This window comes from Leptopilina boulardi, unplaced genomic scaffold (assembly GCF_019393585.1).
Source record: "Leptopilina boulardi isolate dan_hultmark-lab unplaced genomic scaffold, ZJU_Lbou_2.1 LbouV2_116, whole genome shotgun sequence".
NCBI classification, from domain to species: domain Eukaryota; kingdom Metazoa; phylum Arthropoda; class Insecta; order Hymenoptera; family Figitidae; genus Leptopilina; species Leptopilina boulardi.
Window position 1 is genome coordinate 147,284 of NW_026137659.1, and position 19,699 is coordinate 166,982.

The 19,699-nt window shown below is 23.7% G+C and overlaps 3 protein-coding genes across 4 annotated transcripts; 2 read left to right on the forward strand and 1 right to left on the reverse strand.

Annotated features, from left to right (window-relative positions):
- Window positions 1-48: 48 nt before the first annotated feature.
- LOC127283200 (eukaryotic translation initiation factor 3 subunit E) lies at window positions 49-7,407 on the forward strand. Of its 2 annotated transcripts, none has more exons than XM_051307923.1 (9): window positions 49-241; window positions 324-440; window positions 3,090-3,251; window positions 3,341-3,463; window positions 3,554-3,786; window positions 4,042-4,159; window positions 4,241-4,452; window positions 4,567-4,804; window positions 6,920-7,407. In XM_051307923.1, the coding sequence occupies exons 1-9, from the start codon at window positions 152-154 to the stop codon at window positions 6,944-6,946; spliced, it is 1,320 nt and encodes a 439-aa protein (XP_051163880.1). In that variant the 5' UTR covers window positions 49-151; the 3' UTR covers window positions 6,947-7,407. The 2 variants fall into 2 exon arrangements, with proteins under 2 accessions (XP_051163880.1, XP_051163888.1); XM_051307931.1 differs by having other exon boundaries at window positions 50-241; window positions 4,567-4,831.
- Window positions 7,146-19,187, reverse strand: LOC127283177 (probable RNA helicase armi). Its single transcript, XM_051307887.1, has 7 exons — window positions 19,039-19,187; window positions 15,627-16,549; window positions 14,340-15,210; window positions 12,750-13,609; window positions 11,872-12,441; window positions 8,024-8,269; window positions 7,146-7,800 (listed from the first exon to the last, which is right to left on the reverse strand). The coding sequence occupies exons 2-7, from the start codon at window positions 16,473-16,475 to the stop codon at window positions 7,468-7,470; spliced, it is 3,729 nt and encodes a 1,242-aa protein (XP_051163844.1). The 5' UTR covers window positions 16,476-16,549; window positions 19,039-19,187; the 3' UTR covers window positions 7,146-7,467.
- Window positions 9,965-11,861, forward strand: LOC127283218 (uncharacterized). The gene is made up of 2 exons (XM_051307939.1): window positions 9,965-10,169; window positions 11,235-11,861. The coding sequence occupies exon 2, from the start codon at window positions 11,309-11,311 to the stop codon at window positions 11,795-11,797; it is 489 nt and encodes a 162-aa protein (XP_051163896.1). The 5' UTR covers window positions 9,965-10,169; window positions 11,235-11,308; the 3' UTR covers window positions 11,798-11,861.
- Window positions 19,188-19,699: the final 512 nt, after the last annotated feature.

The window sequence follows — 19,699 nt, forward strand, 5'->3', positions numbered from 1 at the left end:
GCGGCCATGTCATAATGTATAGTTGGCGGCCTGTAATAAATTGCATTTTCTTGCTAGTTTCACTTTTCTCGCTCTAACCTCTTTAAGAGTGAGAGGAGCATTTTTTGCCTTTTTTAATTTAGAGAAAAAATTTAGTTTTACTTTATACAAAATGGCAAAATATGATTTAACAACACTTGTAGGACAAAATTTGGATCGTCATTTGGTATTTCCTCTTTTGGAATTTTTAACTGCAAAAGAGGTATGTCTAAAGATAAGTGACTGATATAACTTATGTGTTTGGCTCCATGTGGCATTTGAATTATTATTTATTTTTTCCACAGATTTATGACGAAAATGAACTTCTCCTTGTTAAATTGGAGATTCTCAGTAAAACAAACATGATTGATTATGTTATTGATATAAGGAAACAATTGTATCCCGATATTGAAGTTCCGGCTGTAAGTTGTGCATATCTTAACCTAAACTATTATAACATATTTAGCGCATGTATACGGCTTGAAAAGTCATTCAATCACAAACTCATAAAATTTTACAAACTTTATTTTATCAATTTTTATAATATTGCGAATAAATATTTTATTTTTTACTTTAAAATAATTATTTCAAGATTAATAATTTGATTTTTATTTACATTATAACAAAAATATATGAGGGTAAATCGATTCTATTTCATCTAAAATCCGTTGCGGCATATTTTTAGAAAAAATTTTTATAATTCGTAATAATTTTTGACAGTTATTTAATCGAATTTTATATACTTACCATTGGAATTTGTATTTTTAAGATGATTTGTATGGAAAAAAAAGTTAAATTTGACAGCAGTAAAAATTTAATTAAAAAAAAAGCACAGAAATAATATAGATAATGTCAAATTTTTTCATTGTTATTTATTCCAAATAATCTAATTTACTTATATTCATTGATTATTGTGTAAAAAAGAACAAAATAATAGATGAAAATTTATTTTTAAATGTACTTTAGGCTTTGGATTGTACATTTTTCGACTTTTATTTAAATTGCGACTTATTTTAATAAAAGGCAACTATTTTTTATTTCTTTCAGACCTCGGATTATAATATTTTTTCCGACTTTTTTTTTCAAAAATACGACTTTTCTCGACTTATTTTAATAAAATGTGACTTTTCCGACTTTTTTTTACATTTTTTTTTACAAAATTTTTAAACAAAATACGTTTTTTTAGTATACAATGCAGATCTTTTTTATTTCAATTATTTAACAAATTGTTCACTAAATTCATTATTTTTAATAATTTTAATGAAATTCTTCACAAACTCAATTATTTATCAATTAAAATTTTTATAAAATTTAATAATTGTTTATAATTGAAAAAAAATTAGCAAATAAAATTATCAAATATTTTTAATTTAAAATCACTTGAAATTTAATTATTTGCAAAAATTTCAAATATTTTCAATGATTTTTTTGTAATATTATTCAAAAATTCAATTATCTGAAAGCCTTTGTTCAATTTAAAAAACTTTTGGAATTCAATTTTTTTTTTAATGTGATTTCTAATAAATTCTTCATCAACAAAAATCACTAAAAATTTCTCTTATCATTATTGTCTGAAATTTAACACAATCTTTTGAAATTCAATCATTTTCAAAAGATTTCAATTTAAAAGCTTCTAAAATTTAATTATTTTTAAAAATTTTTCATCAGAATTTTTTTGAAATTTACTAATTTCAATTATATCTCTCCTGAAATTCAATTATTTTTAATGATTTTTATAATATTCTTCGAAAATTTAACTATCTGAAACCAGTTTTCGCTTAAAAAGTTTTTAAATTATTATATTTTTTGTCTGCAATTTCTAATAAATTTTTTAGTAAAATCATCAAAAATTTAAAATTAAAAATCACTTAAATTACAATTAATTTCAAAAATCTAAATTTTAAATCTTTGAAAATTCATTTAATTTGAAAAAATGTCATCTAAAATTATTGTGATAAATCATTTTTAGTTCTGTAAAATTTAATTATTGTCCGAAAGTTAACAAAATCTTTTGAAATTCAATTATTTCTAAAAAATTTCAACTTTCACTCTTCCGAAATTATTATTATTTTAAAAAAAATTTTATTTTAAAATTTGTAAAACTTGATTATGTATTGACTGAAATTTTTTTGACCATCAAAACTAAAAACTATGACAAAATTTTTAATTCGAATAAATTGCTTAAATAAGACTTGCAAAAATTATAAAAATGGAACTTTAAGAATTTTTTTTTAGAAATTTCTCCTACTTAAATAAAATTTTGAAAATTTGTCTTACAATTAGTTCGATTTTGAAATTGTACCTATTCGAAAAAAAATTTTCTTGATAATATTCTTATAGAATTATTCTCATTACAGAATTAATAAAATGAATTTAATATATCTAATAAAATTAGTTATTTAAAGTAAAATATTTATTAATCAATTAAATTTTGTTAAATTAAAAAAATCGACTTTTTTTTTGGAATATAAATCGACTAAAATGACTTTTTTTGTGCCTTACAGTCGATCCAAGGCCTGTTATTTAAAAAAATAATATTTAAAATTAATTAATTTATTAAATTAAAAACAAAATACCTATGACATTTTTTTTAGTACAAACTGTAGTTCTTCAAAAATTTGAATCTAAAAAGTCTGCGAAATTACCTAATTATTTTCAATAGTTTTAATGAAATTCTTCCAAAATTCAATTATTTAAAACATTTTACAATTAAAAATTCTCAAAAATTCAATTATTGTCTAAAATTCTTTTAAAAAAGTCTTTGGCAATTTAAATTTACAAAATTTTCAATTCAAAATCTTTTGTACTTTAATTAATTTTAAAAATCTAAATTGCAGTTCCACAATTTAATTTTGTTTTTAAATTTCTATTTAAAAATTCTTCGTCAATTTAATTGATTTTTAATAATTTTAATAAAATTCTTCTAAAATTTTAATTATTTAAAATATTTTTCAATTATTTAATTATTGATTGTAATTTGTAAAAAAAATAAGTTTAAATTAATAAAAATGAAATTGAATGTATATAGGTATATAATTTATTAAGTTTTTTTTTCCCTCTTTTCTATACAGGAATTAAAAGCTCGTCGTGCAAATGTTTTACAAGAATTATCACTACTTCAAAACAATAGTTCTGTTGTTTTGCAAATATTGCATAATGAAGATACAATGAAGAAAATGGAGGGTATGCGTGATTCGAAAACACTCAATAATTTTTTAACTCAAGAGCATAATGTAAGAAAAACATTTTTTTTTATTTAAATTAATTTTTTTTTAATTCTAATTACAATTAATTTAACTAATAATTAAATTTTTTTTAATAGTTTAAAGTTGAGATTATGGACGATTTTGTAAAATTAGCAAAATATCGTTACGAGTGTGGTAATTATTCAGTGTCAACGTCATACTTATATTTCTGCTTGTTGGTTATGCCACCCACAGACAAGGTAAATTAACTATTTGTTTTTTTTTTGTAAATAATTTCTATAAATAACAATTTAAAAAAAAAATAATTTTTCCCACTTGTTCTTACGTAGAATTACTTAAAAGTACTTTGGGGTAAATTGGCATCTGAAATTCTTGTACAAAATTGGGAAACTGCATTGGATGATTTAAATAAACTACGAGAGTACATTGACAGTAATGTGATTGGAAATTCATTAGAAATACTTCAACAACGCACGTGGTTAATTCATTGGAGTCTTTTTGTATTTTTCAATCATCAAAAAGGCAGGGACCTCATTATTGAAATGTTCCTATATCGACCGCAGTAAGTATTTTTTTTTTTTTTTTTTTTGATTTTATTCTAAGTTAAATAAGTATTTACAGGGTAAAAAATCACGATTTTTTTTTTCAATAGAATTCATATTTGATAAAACAGAAAAAAAAATTCGAAAATGTCAGGAAAAAAACACAAAATATTGTCTCGAAGTCTAGAAAAATTATAATGAATATTTTTAGTAACAACCCTGATTTATTATAATATTCACTATTATTGAATTGAGAAAATATTTTCTTGTTACAGTTACTTGAATGCTATTCAAACCATGTGTCCTCATATATTACGTTATTTGGCAGCATCAATAATTGTAAATCGTTTAAGAAGAAACACATTAAAGGATCTCGTTAAAGTTATTCAACAGGTATAAAAAATTGAATAACCTAATTTTTATTTTACTAATATAAAAAAATTCCAAAATCTAATTTTTTTTTTCATTATTTAGGAATCATACACGTATCGCGATCCAATAACCGAATTTTTGGAACATTTATATGTTAATTTTGACTTTGATGGAGCTCGTCAAAAATTACAAGAATGTCAAACTGTCGTTTGCAATGATTTTTTCCTAATTGGACTGCCAGTTGAATTTGTCGAAAATGCGAGATTATTGATTTTCGAAACATTCTGTCGAATTCATCAGTGTATCAGTATTGAGTATGTTTTCTTTTTTTTTTTTCTATATGAAAAATTACATTGAGAAAATGAAAATTATTTTCCAATTTATTATAATAAATGAAATTTTTAATTTAAATATTTTGACATTTACAGAATGCTTGCTGAAAAGCTTAATATGAAAGCTGAAATTGCAGAATGTTGGATTGTTAATTTAATTCGAAATGCGCGACTCGATGCAAAAATTGACAGTAAATTAGGACATGTTGTAATGGGCGCACAACCAGCATCGCCTTATCAACAGTTAATTGAAAAAATTGAAACACTTAGTGTGAGAAGTGAAGCTTTGGAAAATGTAATTGAACGAAAATTGAAAGCTAAAAATCAGGATACAGTAAGTATAATGTGGCACTAACAAAAGGTCAGTATTTGTCTTAAATTTTTAATTCATCAGTTGCCTAATTTAATATTTTCAATGACAATCGAGTAAATATATATTTTTTATCAGTTTCATAATTGAATTTATCTATTTACTAACTTATAAAATATAATATAATATTATAATATAATTAGTATTTATATATATATTATTATTATTATATATTAAATATATATAATAAACATAGCAAAATAATAGAACAATTAATACACAGAAATATTTAATAAATAATAGAAGAGTTTGTACGGTTTGGCAACTGATGTCAATAATTTTCTTTGCATGCTTCTTAACAACAAAATGCTAAATAAGCTTTTTAAAGTGTTTTTTTCCCCTTATTGAATGTTTTATTATCACAACTATATTTGTCCTGTTTTATTTTACGATCAAGGGTTTTTATTCTAATTTCACCGTTTTTGTTATTACAAAAGAATCATTTCATTATACTTCTACTTGGCGACTAATTTTAAAAAATTATAATACTATGGAGGAATAATTTTAATGGAATTAAGATCACATAATGAAAATAATTTTATTAAACTTTTTATTTATTGTAAATTTCTTTTTATGCGACCTTTTTCTCAATAGAATTTTTAAGTTGACAAATTTTTTTTTAATGGAATTTTTTATTTAAAAAATTTTTCTTTACCGAACTGTTTTTTTTTAAATAATTCAAATTTAACTGAAATTCAGACAATAATTGAATTTTAGAGTATTTTGAATTGAAAAATGTTTTAAATAATTGAAATGCCAAGAACTCAATTAAAGTTATTAGAAATAATTATTTCAAAATTTTTAATAATATTTTAATTTCAGGAGATTTTGAATTAAAATTTTTGTAAATTAGAATGGGTGAAAATTATTAACAAAGTTTCAAGCAGTAATTGAATTTTACAGAATTTTTAATTACAAAATATTTTATTTAATTGAATTTTTGAATAATTGAATAAAATTTATTGAAATTATTAATTTAGCAAAGAATTTTAAATACAAATTTTAGAAATAATTGAATTTTGGAAGAGTTCGAGTTGAGATTTTTAGAAATAATTGAATTTTTGAAGATTTTTAATTAAAATTGTTCTGTTTTAAAATACTAAATATTTTATATAAGTTTCCGATTCCAAATTCTAGAATTTAAAAATTCGAATTACTTAAATTTCTACTGAATGAGAATTCTAATAAATTAAAAATAGATTAAATTAGAATTCTTTTCAATAAACAGTTGGGTAAAGAGAAATTTTGTAAAATAAAAATTCGGTACTTTGAAAATTCCGTTGACATTTGTTTTAAAAAAAATCTGTGTTAAATGCTATTTTGTAAAATAAAAATTTTCAATTTTTAATCGAAATTTGACAATAGTTTTTTTTAAATAATCAGGAGAAAAATGATGTTAATTTTATTCCTCAGAATTTTTCTTTCAATTTTTTTTTTAGACAAAATATTTACACTTCAACGTCAAACTTAGAAAACTAATTTTATTTCATTTTTTAAAGATTTTTTTATACTTTTTTCAATTTTGGGGATACTTTAAAAAAAAAAAAAATTATACTTTTTCATACTTTTCTTAGTCTCTTACTACGCTTCGAAGCTTGGGATAAAAATTGCAAAATTAGATTATTTTACAGGTGAATTTAAAAAATTATATTTTATTTATTATTTGTTATCTTTAATTGCTTCTATCAATTTATAAAAATAAATTTAGTCATTCTTAATAAAATCCAATATTTCTTTTACATTCTCATGGTAAATTATATGTTTTCTTTAATATTTTCTATTAGATGAAAAAAGTGTCAGTTTCCAGTACCTCATATACTTTAAATCCATATTTTACAAAAAAAATAATAACAATTTTTAATTAAATTCTTTTCATTTCGTAATCTTGATTACATTAAAATTATTTCTCCAAAGTATTATAATTTTTTAAAATTAGTCAGCAACGACATTAGTCGAAATATAATGAAATGACTCAAAAGCGATTTTTTCCCTCACTTTTCTGTTTTTGTTCTTCTTGTTCATTTGAATAAAATATAAAAATTTCAAAATAAATTTTAATCCTCATTTCATATTTTTCAGGGTTATCCATCATGGAATGATTTTTAATGAAAATGCGCACAGCAAATTAACTTTATACAAAAAAAAAGAGAAGAAAACTTTTTAATAAAAGTGAATATAAAAGAAAAAACAATTAAAATTGAGCGCAGTAAATGATAAACAATAATGCAAAGTATTTAGTTGTGAAGAGTCCCGTTTTTTTTTTACAATGAAAATCGATTACACAATGGAATAAAAAAGAAAAATATTTAAACAATCGTTTTATTTAAGTACGCCCGTTTGCTCAGTATCAATCTATACAGTGTCATTAATCAAAATTAATTTACAAATTAACAATGATAGATGAATAAAAATAAAATTTTAATTTAAACAAATTAAATTTATCGTTTTTTAAGTTAAAACAAAAAAAAAAACATATTGCTTATTTACTGTACAATGCGGCGTATATTTGATTCATATATATATGATTTGATGTATTATTTTACTGTAATAGAACATTTTTATTCTTATTTGTATTATTCTTTTTTTTTTTTTTTTGTCTTTGAAATTAATATATATTATTTTCTCATTTACATATCAAGAGTCGAAACACTACAACCAGTGTATGCATCACGTTCAATACAATAATTTAAAACAGTTCTCCAATATGGATCTTCATTTAAAAGATATGGATTTCCAATTATAATTAAAAGTGCACGAGCTCGAGTAATTGCAACGTTCAATCGTCTTGGCGATGCAACAAATCCAAGAGCATGTTTTAAATCTTCATTAATATAATCAGACGTCGATCGTACAGTGGACAATATAATGACATTACGTTCCTGTCCCTGAAATTCTTCCACACTACCTACTTTTGGTGTTTCCACTTCCACCTCAAGTAACAAATCTTTAATTTGACGAATCTGTAAATTTAAAATTTATATTTTAACATTTTTTTTTTTTTAATATTTCGAAAAAGAAAAAAATTATTTGCTTTTTTTAACAATATCTTCTTAATTTGATATTATAATTAAAATTGCTAATTTATTTTTTAACATATTTAAATTTGTTATATTTTTCTTATATAATGAGAAAATAGAAAAAAAAAAAAATTTATTTTCGCTTTTTTCGTGATTTATTAATTACCTGCGATTGATAGGGAGTGATAATTCCAATGTCATCAGCACAAAGACCACGATCAAACAATCTTAAAAGATAAAAATAAACTTGAGTCGCTTCGTGTGGATTATACCAACTTGGACTGTCAGGTAGTTGATAATTAACTCCATTAACACCATGAAACACAATTGCAGGTGGCAATCCAGATCTCTCTGGTAAATCTAAAGCTAATTTACTTAAAAGTATTGCTTCGTTACTTCTGGTACTCGACACCTAAAACAATAATTTCATTTTCAAAACATGAAAATTATATTATAAAGGAAATTGAATATAACTTTATCATATTAAAATTCATTTCAATATAAATTTTATTATTAAAAACAAATGTAAAAATAAAAATTTTAATTAAATGCAAATTCAAACGATCGAAATTTAACGATCAATACAATTTATACAAATTTTAATTTCATCCAAATTTCAAATTACATGAAATTTTATTTGATTCCAATTTTAATTGATACAAAATTTCAATACAATGTAATTTTAATTTAAATTATAAGTGATACAATTTACATACAATTCTGGTTTTTATTGGTAAAATTAAATTTATTAATTAAAATTTTCATCAAATGCAAATTCAATTAATCGAAACTTAAAATTAATAAAGTTTTAATTTATCTAAAGATTAATCAAATTGAAATATCAAATTATACAAATTTTAAGTTTCAAATTATCCGAATTTCAATTTACTCACATTTTTATTGAATTAATTAAATTTCAATTTATCTAAAATAAATTTGATTTGAATTGATACGAATTAGTTTTTTTGCACTGTAATTGGTTTTAATTATCAATTTTTTATTACCTATTTTCAAAAAAAAGGTACTGTGATATCTACTAAGTGAAAACAATAAAACACAATTTTCTAACTTCAAATTATTTGATTTCTAATAGAAACTGGATAAAATAAATAATATTTTGTATTATATTTCTATTAAAACTAATAAAAATTTAATAACAAAATTTTGTTGTCAAAGTAATCTTGAAGTTCTGAACGTTAAAATGAACTTATAGCAGAGTCATTCCATTATATTTCGAACAATGTCGTTGCCGACTAATTTTTAAAAATTATGATACTTTGCAGGGATGATCTTGAAGTTATAAAGATCACGAAATGAAAAGATTTTTACTAAAATTTTTATTATTTACTTTAAAATATGAATTTAAAGTGTACGAGGTGCTGAAAATTGACAGTTTTTCAGCCAGCAGAAAATATTCGAAAAAACCTATAATTTACCATAAAAGTGTGAAAATTATTATTGCAATTTATTAAGAATGACTAAATTTACTTTTATAAATTGATTTAAGAATTAAAAGATATGAAATAATAGGAAAAACATGATTTTCAATTTCATCTTAAAAATAACCTAATTTTGCTATTTTTATCGATTAATTATGAGAAAGGGTAAATATTAAATTAAAAAAAAACTTACCAAATATCAAGTCATTGCTATTAACTTTCAGATTTTCTTTGTACTTTTTAATTTTTCTCTTTATTTATATAAAAATTTCGAAAAAGAAAATTGCCACTTTGCTAATTTTTGCGATTTTTGAAACTGAATAACTTGTTTACAGTAAAACGGAAAAATCTGGGATTTTGGGAGTATTTAAATATTCACTAAATAAACACACTCCAAAAGTCTTGCGTTGGTTTTTGAGCTATTTTGTAAGATAAAGCAGATCGAAATTTCATTACTTTTGAGGCTATATTGACAATAATTTGTTCTTAACTTGAAGTTGGCTCGCAAGTGTCGAGCCTTGTAATAAATTCATATTTGTTTATATTAAATGACAACACTTGCGAGCCAACTTCAAGTTAAGAACAAATTATTGTCAATATAGCCTCAAAAGTAATGAAATTTCGATCTGCTTTATCTTACAAAATAGCTCAAAAACCAACCCAAGACTTTTGGAGTGTGTTTATTTAGTGTATATTTAAATACTCCCAAAATCTTAGATTTTTCCGTTTTACTGTAAACAAGTTATTCAGTTTCAAAAATCGCAAAAATTAGCAAAGTGGCAATTTTCTTTTTCAAAATTTTTATATAAATAAAGAGAAAAATTAAAAAGTACAAAGAAAATCTAAAAGTTAATAGCAATGACTTGATATTTGGTAAGTTTTTTTTTAATTTAATATTTACCCTTTCTCATAATTAATCGATAAAAATAGCAAAATTAGGTTATTTTTAAGATGAAATTGAAAATCATGTTTTTCCTATTATTTCATATCTTTAAATGCTTAAATCAATTTATAAAAGTAAATTTAGTTATTCTTAATAAATTGCAATAATAATTTTCACACTTTTATGGTAAATTATAGGTTTTTTCGAATATTTTCTGCTGGCTGAAAAACTGTCAATTTTCAGCACCTCGTACACTTTAAATTCATATTTTAAAGTAAATAATAAAAATTTTAGTAAAAATCTTTTCATTTCGTGATCTTTATAACTTCAAGATCATCCCTGCAAAGTATCATAATTTTTAAAAATTAGTCGGCAACGACATTGTTCGAAATATAATGGAATGACTCAGCAAATTTTATTATAAAATATTGCTTCCTGTATCCAAAAATAAATTGATAATTTATTTAAATGTTTAATGTACTTTTTTAATTTTCATTGCTGTAGTTATTTTTAAAAAATTTATAAACTAAAAAATTGATTTCCTTAATTTGGACGTTCAGAACTTAAGGCGCAGTTAAGGAAAATTTGTTAATGTCAGGAAAATGGAATTGAAAATTTTTATTCATGTGGCAGCCATAAAGATTACAAAATTTCATAAATTATATTTTAAAAAAAAAAAAGAATTTTTCAAAATTCCATAAGAATTAGAGGATTGTCCACAGAACTTTGAATTGAAACTTTGATGAAAGTGATGTGAATTTAATTATTTCTTGAAAAAATCTTGTAAATTTAAACCTCCATGAAGAAGATTTAAATGCCCAGCGTCGAAAATTATTTTTCACGGGAACAAAAATATCAAATCATTTTTAAAAAGGCTTTGGGTCCACATAATACCTTGAAAAGTATTTCTCAAGGCATTATTTGAACCAAAATTAAAAAAAAAAATAATTTGACATTTTTGTTCCTGTAAAAAACAATTTTCAGCGCTGAGCGTATTTATTTTAATGAAAAAAAAATGATTCGTTTTTTAAAAATATTTTTTTTTTGTTTTGCAGCACACCAATAGTGAATAATTAAAATTTAGAAACAAATATAAGAATTTAAAAGAAGGTCAAAAATCAAAGGAAACATGTTTTCGGCGGTGACATCGTTTTTTGCTAATCTATTTTATAAAAATCATGATCCACCAATGGATATGGCGGATATTGATAAAATTTTAAGTGATCTCGAGAGAGAAAATATTGAAACATCATCGCAGGTGGAAGAAATTTTATATCAAAATGAAGAAAGTTGCTTTTATGCATCAGGAATAGTATCAGCAGTACGAGATGATTATGTTTTAATAGATAATAAATATTTATGTGATATAAATCGAGTTGATTTTCAAGTTAAAATTGGTGATAAAATTCGTTATTTTGCTTATCAATTAGATAAAAATAAGGAACTAAAGATACATAAAATTATGCATCACGATAATTTATCCTGGGATGAGGAGAATAATGAGGATAATATGGAAATTATAAAGAAATCAGAGCCAATTGTTAAAGGACAAATAATGAATAGAACACTAGTTGGCAAAATAATGAGACGTGAAGGAAGGAAAATATATTCCTTGTGACAACCCTGACAATTAAAAATCGAATATATCTCTTTGAAAATAATAAAAAAAAAAAAAAAATCTTGAACACTTACCTCAGAAATTAATTCCGAATCATAAAACAATGAATTCGGTAGCTCCAAAATTTCCGGTAAACTACGATAATTTACTAATAATTTGGTAACAAGTCGAGGATCATATCCAGTCTCAAAACCCTCAGTATCTCTCTGATAGGGGAATCGTTGTAATAATCGCGAGAGAAATGATTCACCCAATCCAAAATGTGTGGCATATTTACTTTGTACAACGGGACCAAGTTGCATTGGATCACCAGCTAAAATCACTTGTCCATTATTCGAGTGAACAAAAGTTAAGGGTATCATAATTTCGGGTTCAGTTGCTTGGCCCGCTTCATCGACAAGAATATGTGTGAAGTGTCCTCGCGCTAGGCCCATATTGTAAATTATTCCTAATGCTGAACATGTGCCAATTGTTATTCGATGACGGCCCAAAACACTTGCTGTGCAATTTGTTTTAAATCCAGTGTCTTCAATTTTCATTTGATTGCCACTTCGTTCTTCTTGAAGTGTTCCAGTTGCACAATATGGAATAAGTATCTCTGGAATTTTCCCCTCTGTCAGATAATGATGGGCAACGAGTCGTACCTGTGGGAAAAATGTCATTTTTAAATCATTTATATATGGGGAATTTCAAGTGAAGTGATTAAAGGGAAAAAAATGACTTTTTTCTTGTAATTCATTTTTTTTATGCTCTTTCGATTGGTAATATGCATTTTTGAAAAAAAAAAAAAATGAAACTTAAAAATAAATTTGTCTTTTTCAGGGTGAAAGGTACGATTTTTTTTTTTTTTAAATCGAAAGCTGAAGTTATTTTCTGTAAAAATATATAGTTGAAAAAATGGGACAAGAATGTTTAAATTTTATTAATTAAATTAAATTAAATTTATATTTACCATATCGCCAGGTTTAAGAACTCCACTGTCCAATAATCGTTCAGCAATAAGATTAGCCGAACTATTCGACGGTGTGGCAATCATAAGTCGACTATCGGAAATTGTTGTTAAAATTTGAAGAATTGCCTCACAGAGTGTAATTGTTTTTCCAGTTCCTGGCGGACCAAATATAACATAAGGCAATGGTCGTGCATGACCTTTTAAAATATTTAACACAGCTCTTTTTTGATAAATATTCAAATGTTTATTGTACCATCTTAATTTTCGTTTCTTTAATTTTAATTCAACATTTTCCAAATTATTCTTCCTCGTGTCATTGGTGAAATTTTTTTTACAATTGTTTGGTAAATTTTTGTTCACTTTATTATCGGCATCATTGTCATATTTATTAGAGGACTGTATTTTAGAAACGATAAATTCTACGCCATTAACATTTTTATCAGATGAGGAAGAATATGGTTTTGTATGAAATAGTCTTTCAATAACTGAGACTCTAGGTGGTGATCTAACTACATTGTCATCGGATAATTCAATATTTGACGTTGTTGAACAATTTGATGAGATTGATTCATTTCTTTTGTGATTTTTTACACAAGTTTTTGTTAAATTTTCTTCTTCAATTTCAGTAATATGAAATTGTGGCTCCTTTTGTATAACCTTATTGGGAAAGAGAAATTCCGGTCCAAGATGTGTTACCGCTAAATTAATAGCATCGTGACAACGTCTCACAGTGCTATTTGAACCTTTGAAACTAATTTGACAATCTTCACCGCTATAATCGTCGTGAAATTTGGGATTAAATTTTAATAAAATCTCAGAACTTCTTACTTTATGAATGAATCCTTCATATTTTATGTTACCTGTGAAGAGGAAATTGAAAAAAAAAATATTCTTACTTTTCAAATTTTAATTACAGTATTGCCACACAATTTTTATTATAATTTTCCTTGACATTTCCCTGAATTCCAGACAATATGTTATGTTATTTAAAAAAAATATTTTAATTCGGTAAAATAATTTTTTTTTTTCTTGATATCTGTATCTAGCAGGAGAAATAATTTAATTAAAAAATTTTTAACAAATATTCTTCGAAATTTCAATTATTTACAAAAAATTTTAATTAAAAATTCTCTAAAATTCAATTATTATTAAAAATTTGTAAACAAAAATCTTCAGCAATTTAAATTTATAAAAAAAATTTCAAATCTTGTGAAATTCAATTAATTCTAAAAATCTTAATTATTAGAAAATTTAAATATTTATAAATTATGATCTAAAATTTTTTGCCAAATTAATAATTTTTAATAATTTTAATAGTTTTTCAAAAATTTGATTATTTAAAAGAATTTTCAATCAAATATTTTCTAAAATTTAGTTATTGTCTGAAATTTGCATAAAAATGCAATTCAGAATTGTGTCGATTTTTTGTTCATAATAACAAATCTAGATTTACAACATTTTTCCAGCAAATTTATTTTAAATTCTCTGATATTTCCCTGACAAAAAAAATTTTTTTTCCCTGTCATTTCTCTGACTTGTGGTAACCCTGTAATAGTATCAAAATAATTAATTTAATAAATTGGAGTTTACCTTTCGATGAGTCCCATTTAAAGGTGACAATCACCTTATCGCCAATAATTAGTGACGGTCGTTTTTCAGCAAGTCCCGGAACAGTTAAACCAAGATATTCACCGCAATATGTAAGAATCGCACTGTCCATTTCATATTTTTGCAATAAAATATTTTGAGCAATTTCTTCCAAATACAAAAGATTGTGAAATTTATTTCTATAATTTTGCATAGCCAATGATTCCAACAAACATGGTAAACCATGACCAATTAAATTCTCTCGTTCAACTTGATTATCACGACTATTTTCAGCTTCCAGTACCAAATCCCAACATACCTGTGGTATTTTAAATATACCACTTCGAACGGCAATAAAAGCTGGTGCCTTGCATGGTCTTATTCCATGAATATAACCAGTATCGTCAAATACATCTTGTTTGGCAACAATATTTTTTCTTAGGCCATTGCCAAAATTTTGTTGTTCTTGTTGTTGAACATTTTGCTTGGGTTGAACTTTTATATGAAATGTTCGAACAATTTTAATTCGTTCAAAAATAAAGAGAAATTTCTCCCTCGATAAACCTAAAAATTTTCCTTTACAAATGAATTTATATAAAATTTCTTCACCTGGTTTTAAAATAATTTGCGTATTAATATTTGGCGAATGTAATGTTAATTGTGATTCCATTTTTCTTGATAAAAATAAACATTTTACCAATGTCTGTTTATAATTTCCATTATTTTCTATTTTAACAATTATCTCCTGTTCCGCATTCATATTAAGGGATAATTCTAAATTTTTCGTCACTATTAAACCAAATTCCTCTTCTTTTCCCAATTCATTTTGATCCACATCATTATTTTTCGTTAAATTCAAATCATTATTTGCATTCTGTTGAAATAGAAAATATTTTATTTGAAAAATAAATAAAGAAAATAGTGTAAACTATGGCAATTATAGAACAATATTTAAGTATAAATAAAAAGTTTTTTTTTTTGTTAATCAAACTTGAAAAAAATCTTCAGAAGGATGTTCATAATATTTGAATTATGTTTGTAATTATTATTAATTATTATTATTATGTGTCTAAAATTTTGAACGTTCAAATGAACGAAATCATTTTTTGATCAATGAATTTTTTAAATATTACTACAGCATTACTTTTTTATTAGGAAAATAAAAAAGTATATAATTATTGATTTATAAAAAAAATATGAAAAGTCGAAAAATTCGTATAATCAGAGGCCTGCAAACGGAAAAATATGCTAAATAAATTCTTTCGATTATAATTAAATAATAATTATTACCTTATTAGACGACAGAGGAACAATGGTCAATGAACGCCAGGCAAAAGCACCTTGATCACTTTCAATGCTATCGGTGACAATTTTATCACCCACACATGGAATATAACCGGGCTCGCAAACTGTTTTTGTAAATATCGTTGTTCTATCGATAACACCAACTCCTGTGCCAATATTATAACCGGTAATAATTCCAGTATGTAATTTTGATCTTAATGGTGAAATACTTTCGACTTCTAAAATTTCACCAGTCAAATCGGCAGCATCGCCACTAACTTCCACGTGTGAACTAATATTCACCCAATCGCCAACTAAAGGAATAAATTCAGAACGAACATTATCTAAATTAAAATTAATATTGTGTGGTTCAATAAAAACTGATCTTCCTTCTCGTCTCATTACTTTGCCAACTAGTGTTCTATTCATTATTTGTCCTTTAACAATTGGCTCTGATTTCTTTATAATTTCCATATTATCATCATTATTCTCCTCATCCCAGGATAAATTATCGTGATGCATAATTTTATGTATCTTTAGTTCCTTATTTTTATCTAATTGATAAGCAAAATAACGAATTTTATCACCAATTTTAACTTGAAAATCAACTCGATTTATATCACATAAATATTTATTATCTATTAAAACATAATCATCTCGAACTGCTGATACTATTCCTGATGCATAAAAGCAACTTTCTTCATTTTGATATAAAATTTCTTCCACCTGCGATGATGTTTCAATATTTTCTCTCTCGAGATCACTTAAAATTTTATCAATATCCGCCATATCCATTGGTGGATCATGATTTTTATAAAATAGATTAGCAAAAAACGATGTCACCGCCGAAAACATGGTTCCTTTGATTTTTGACCTTCTTTTATATTCTTATATTTGTTTCTAAATTTCAATTATTCACTATTGGTGTGCTGCAAAACAAAAAAAAAATATTTTTAAAAAACGAATCATTTTTTTTTCATTAAAATAAATACGCTCAGCGCTGAAAATTTTTTTTTACAGGAACAAAAATGTCAAATTATTTTTTTTTTTAATTTTGGTTCAAATAATGCCTTGAGAAATACTTTTCAAGGTATTATGTGGACCCAAAAACTTTTTAAAAATGATTTGATATTTTTGTTCCCATGAAAAATAATTTTCGACGCTGGGCATTTAAATCTTCTTCATGGAGGTTTAAATTTACAAGATTTTTTCAAGAAATAATTAAATTCACATCACTTTCATCAAAGTTTCAATTCAAAGTTCTGTGGACAATCCTCTAATTCTTATGGAATTTTGAAATTTTTTTTTTTTTTAAATATAATTTATGAAATTTTGTAATCTTTATGGTTGCCACATGAATAAAAATTTTCAATTCCATTTTCCTGACATTAACAAATTTTCCTTGACTGCACCTTAAGTTCTGAACGTCCAAATTAAGGAAATCAATTTTTTAGTTTATAAATTTTTTTAAAATTCCTACAATTCGAAGCAATGAAAATTAAAAAAGTACATTAAACATTTAATAAGTTATTAATTTATTTTTGAATATAGAAAGAAATAATTTTTAATAAAATTTCAAGTAAAAAAAAGTAGTAAATAAATTTTTCGTTCATTTCAACGTTTAGAAATTCAAGATTTCCCTGACAACAAAATTTTGTTATTAAATTTTATTAGTTTTAATAAAAATCTAATACAAAATATTATTTATTTCATCAAGTTTCTATTTGAAATCAAATAATTTGAAGTTAGAAAAATGTGTTTTATTGCTTTCACTAGAGTAGGTATCACAGTACCTTTTTCTTGAAAATCCAAAAAAAAACTCATTTGTATCAATTCAAATTTTTTATCAATAATTAAAGGACTTAAATCAATTAAAATTTAGAAAAATAGAAGCTTAAATTAATATTATAGTAATTAGTTATATCAGGCTTCGAAGCGTAGTAAGAGACTAAGAAAAGTATCAAAAAGTATCCTATTTTTTAAAAAAAAGTATCCCAAAATTGAAAAATAGTATCATCTTTAAAATGAAGTAAAATTATTTTTCTAAGTTTGACGTTGAAGTGTAAATATTTTGACTAAAAAAATTAAAAGAAAAATTCTGAGAAATAAAATTAACATCAGTTTTCTCATGATTACTTTTTAAAAAAAACTATCTATTGTTAAATTTCTATTAACTTTTTGTTTTTGGCACAATGGCCTATGATTATTCCATAAAAATGATTTTTCACATAAATTTTTATTTTACAAAATAGCATTTAATACAGAATTTTTTTAAACGTTTACTCAACGGAATTTTCAAAAAACCGAATTTTTACTTTACAGAATTTTTATTATACAAAATTTCTCTTTACCCAACTGTTTCTTGAAAAGAATTCTAATTTAACACATTTTGAATTTATTAGAGTTCTCATTCAGTAGAATTTTAAATAATTCAAATTTTTAAATCCTAGAACTTGGAATCGGAAGCTTTTATAAAATATTTAGTATTTTAAAACAATACAATTTTAATTTAAAATCTCAAAAAATTCAATTATTTCTAAAAATTTTAATTCGAACTCTTCCAAATTTCAATTAGTTTTAAAATTTGTATCTAAAATTCTTTGCTAAATTAATAATTTCAATTCAATTATTCAAAAATTCAATTAAATAAAATATTTTGTAATTAAAAATTCTGTAAAATTCAATTACTGTTTGAAACTTTGTTAATAATTTTCAGCAATTCTAATTTACAAAAATTTTAATTCAAAATCTTCTGAAATTCAATTATTATTAAAAATTTTGATTCAAATTCTTTGTCGAAATAATTATTTCTAATAACTTTAATCATTTCAATTATTTAAAACATTTTTCAATTCAAAATAATCTAAAATTCAATTTTATTGTCTGGATTTCAATTAAATTAGAATTATTTTTTAAAAAAACGGTCGAGTAAAGAGAAATTTTTTAAAATAAAAATTCTGTCAAATTAAAAATTCTATTGAGAAAAAGGTTGTTTAAAAAGAAATTATGTTAAATTCTATTTTGAAAAATGAAAATTCGTGTAAAAAATAATTATATAAAGCAGTAGTTCACGCGGCCAATAATAAATTATCAACTTGGCCAGCTTTTAGGAATCAAAATATTCACTAAAATTTAAAATTCTTGAATTCTGTCTTTTTTAAAATTATATTTTGAAAAAAAGTAGCATTTAGTGGCTTTTAGCTAAAATTAGTAGTAAAAGAGTAGCCTTGTCGAAAAAAGTATCAAAAAAGTAAAAAAGTGTGTCACTTTGAAGCCTATAATTTTCTCGAATTTCCCTGACAAAAATGTTTTTTCCCTAACATTTTCCTGACTTGTGACTATAACATGAATCTTTGTAAATAAAAAAAAAGACAAACAAAAACACAAAATTTAAAAACTATTGTTGAAAATTACTTACATCATCGATCAATTGGCTGATATTTCCACTCAGTTGCTTTTAAATAATCTAATTCCTTTCGTAATGATTGTACTCGTTTAATGTGTAATTCACGACTTGCACGTTTCTGATGTTTCTGAACTTGTAATTCCGAATTGACGTGATTGAGAATTTTATTATTTTGCGAATTACTTGAATTTAATTCAGAATCCTCTGGTTCTGGTGTTCGTTGACCTGATGAGGAGCCCAAAGTATTTGGCGAAAGTGCAGATGAGTTCATAATTTCATTTGTTCTACATATAAAAAAAAGAACAATATTTGCGCTCTTTAATTGTTTTTTTTTCCTTCTCTTTTTTATTGACAATAAAAAATATTCGCAGTTAAATTTTCACATTCATTCCGGTACATATAACCTCAAAATTTCACACACGCCAAAAACAAATTTATAATATTACCTGTAAACTATTTCGACGATATTCGTCGCCGCGTCTTTAATTTGAAACAATTCAAAATTCAATTCTAATACTTTCAATTAAAAAAATAGATATATATATTTTTTTTTAGATTAAAATTTTTGTGTAAGAAACTAAAATTCCTTTTTAATTTTAATTTTGTTTGTGTGTGCTGTGTGTTGCGTCTGAAACACAACAAAGAATTGATTTTGATTAGCGTAGTGTTGTGA

What these genes read in the sequence shown, in the direction of transcription:
- LOC127283200 (XM_051307923.1), top strand. Translation starts at nt 152, where the DNA reads ATGGCAAAATATGATTTAACAACACTTGTAGGACAAAATTTGGATCGT. An exon ending in CATCAGTGTATCAGTATTGA is followed by an intron (nt 4,453 to 4,566) that starts GTATGTTTTCTT and finishes TGACATTTACAG; the next exon opens with AATGCTTGCTGAAAAGCTTA. An exon ending in AAGCTAAAAATCAGGATACA is followed by an intron (nt 4,805 to 6,919) that starts GTAAGTATAATG and finishes CATATTTTTCAG; the next exon opens with GGTTATCCATCATGGAATGA.
- LOC127283218 (XM_051307939.1), top strand. Translation starts at nt 11,309, where the DNA reads ATGTTTTCGGCGGTGACATCGTTTTTTGCTAATCTATTTTATAAAAAT.
- LOC127283177 (XM_051307887.1), bottom strand. Translation starts at nt 16,475, where the DNA reads ATGTTTTCGGCGGTGACATCGTTTTTTGCTAATCTATTTTATAAAAAT. An exon ending in TTCCTCTGTCGTCTAATAAG is followed by an intron (nt 15,211 to 15,626) that starts GTAATAATTATT and finishes CTATTTCAACAG; the next exon opens with AATGCAAATAATGATTTGAA. An exon ending in TTCTTAAACCTGGCGATATG is followed by an intron (nt 12,442 to 12,749) that starts GTAAATATAAAT and finishes TTTTTCCCACAG; the next exon opens with GTACGACTCGTTGCCCATCA.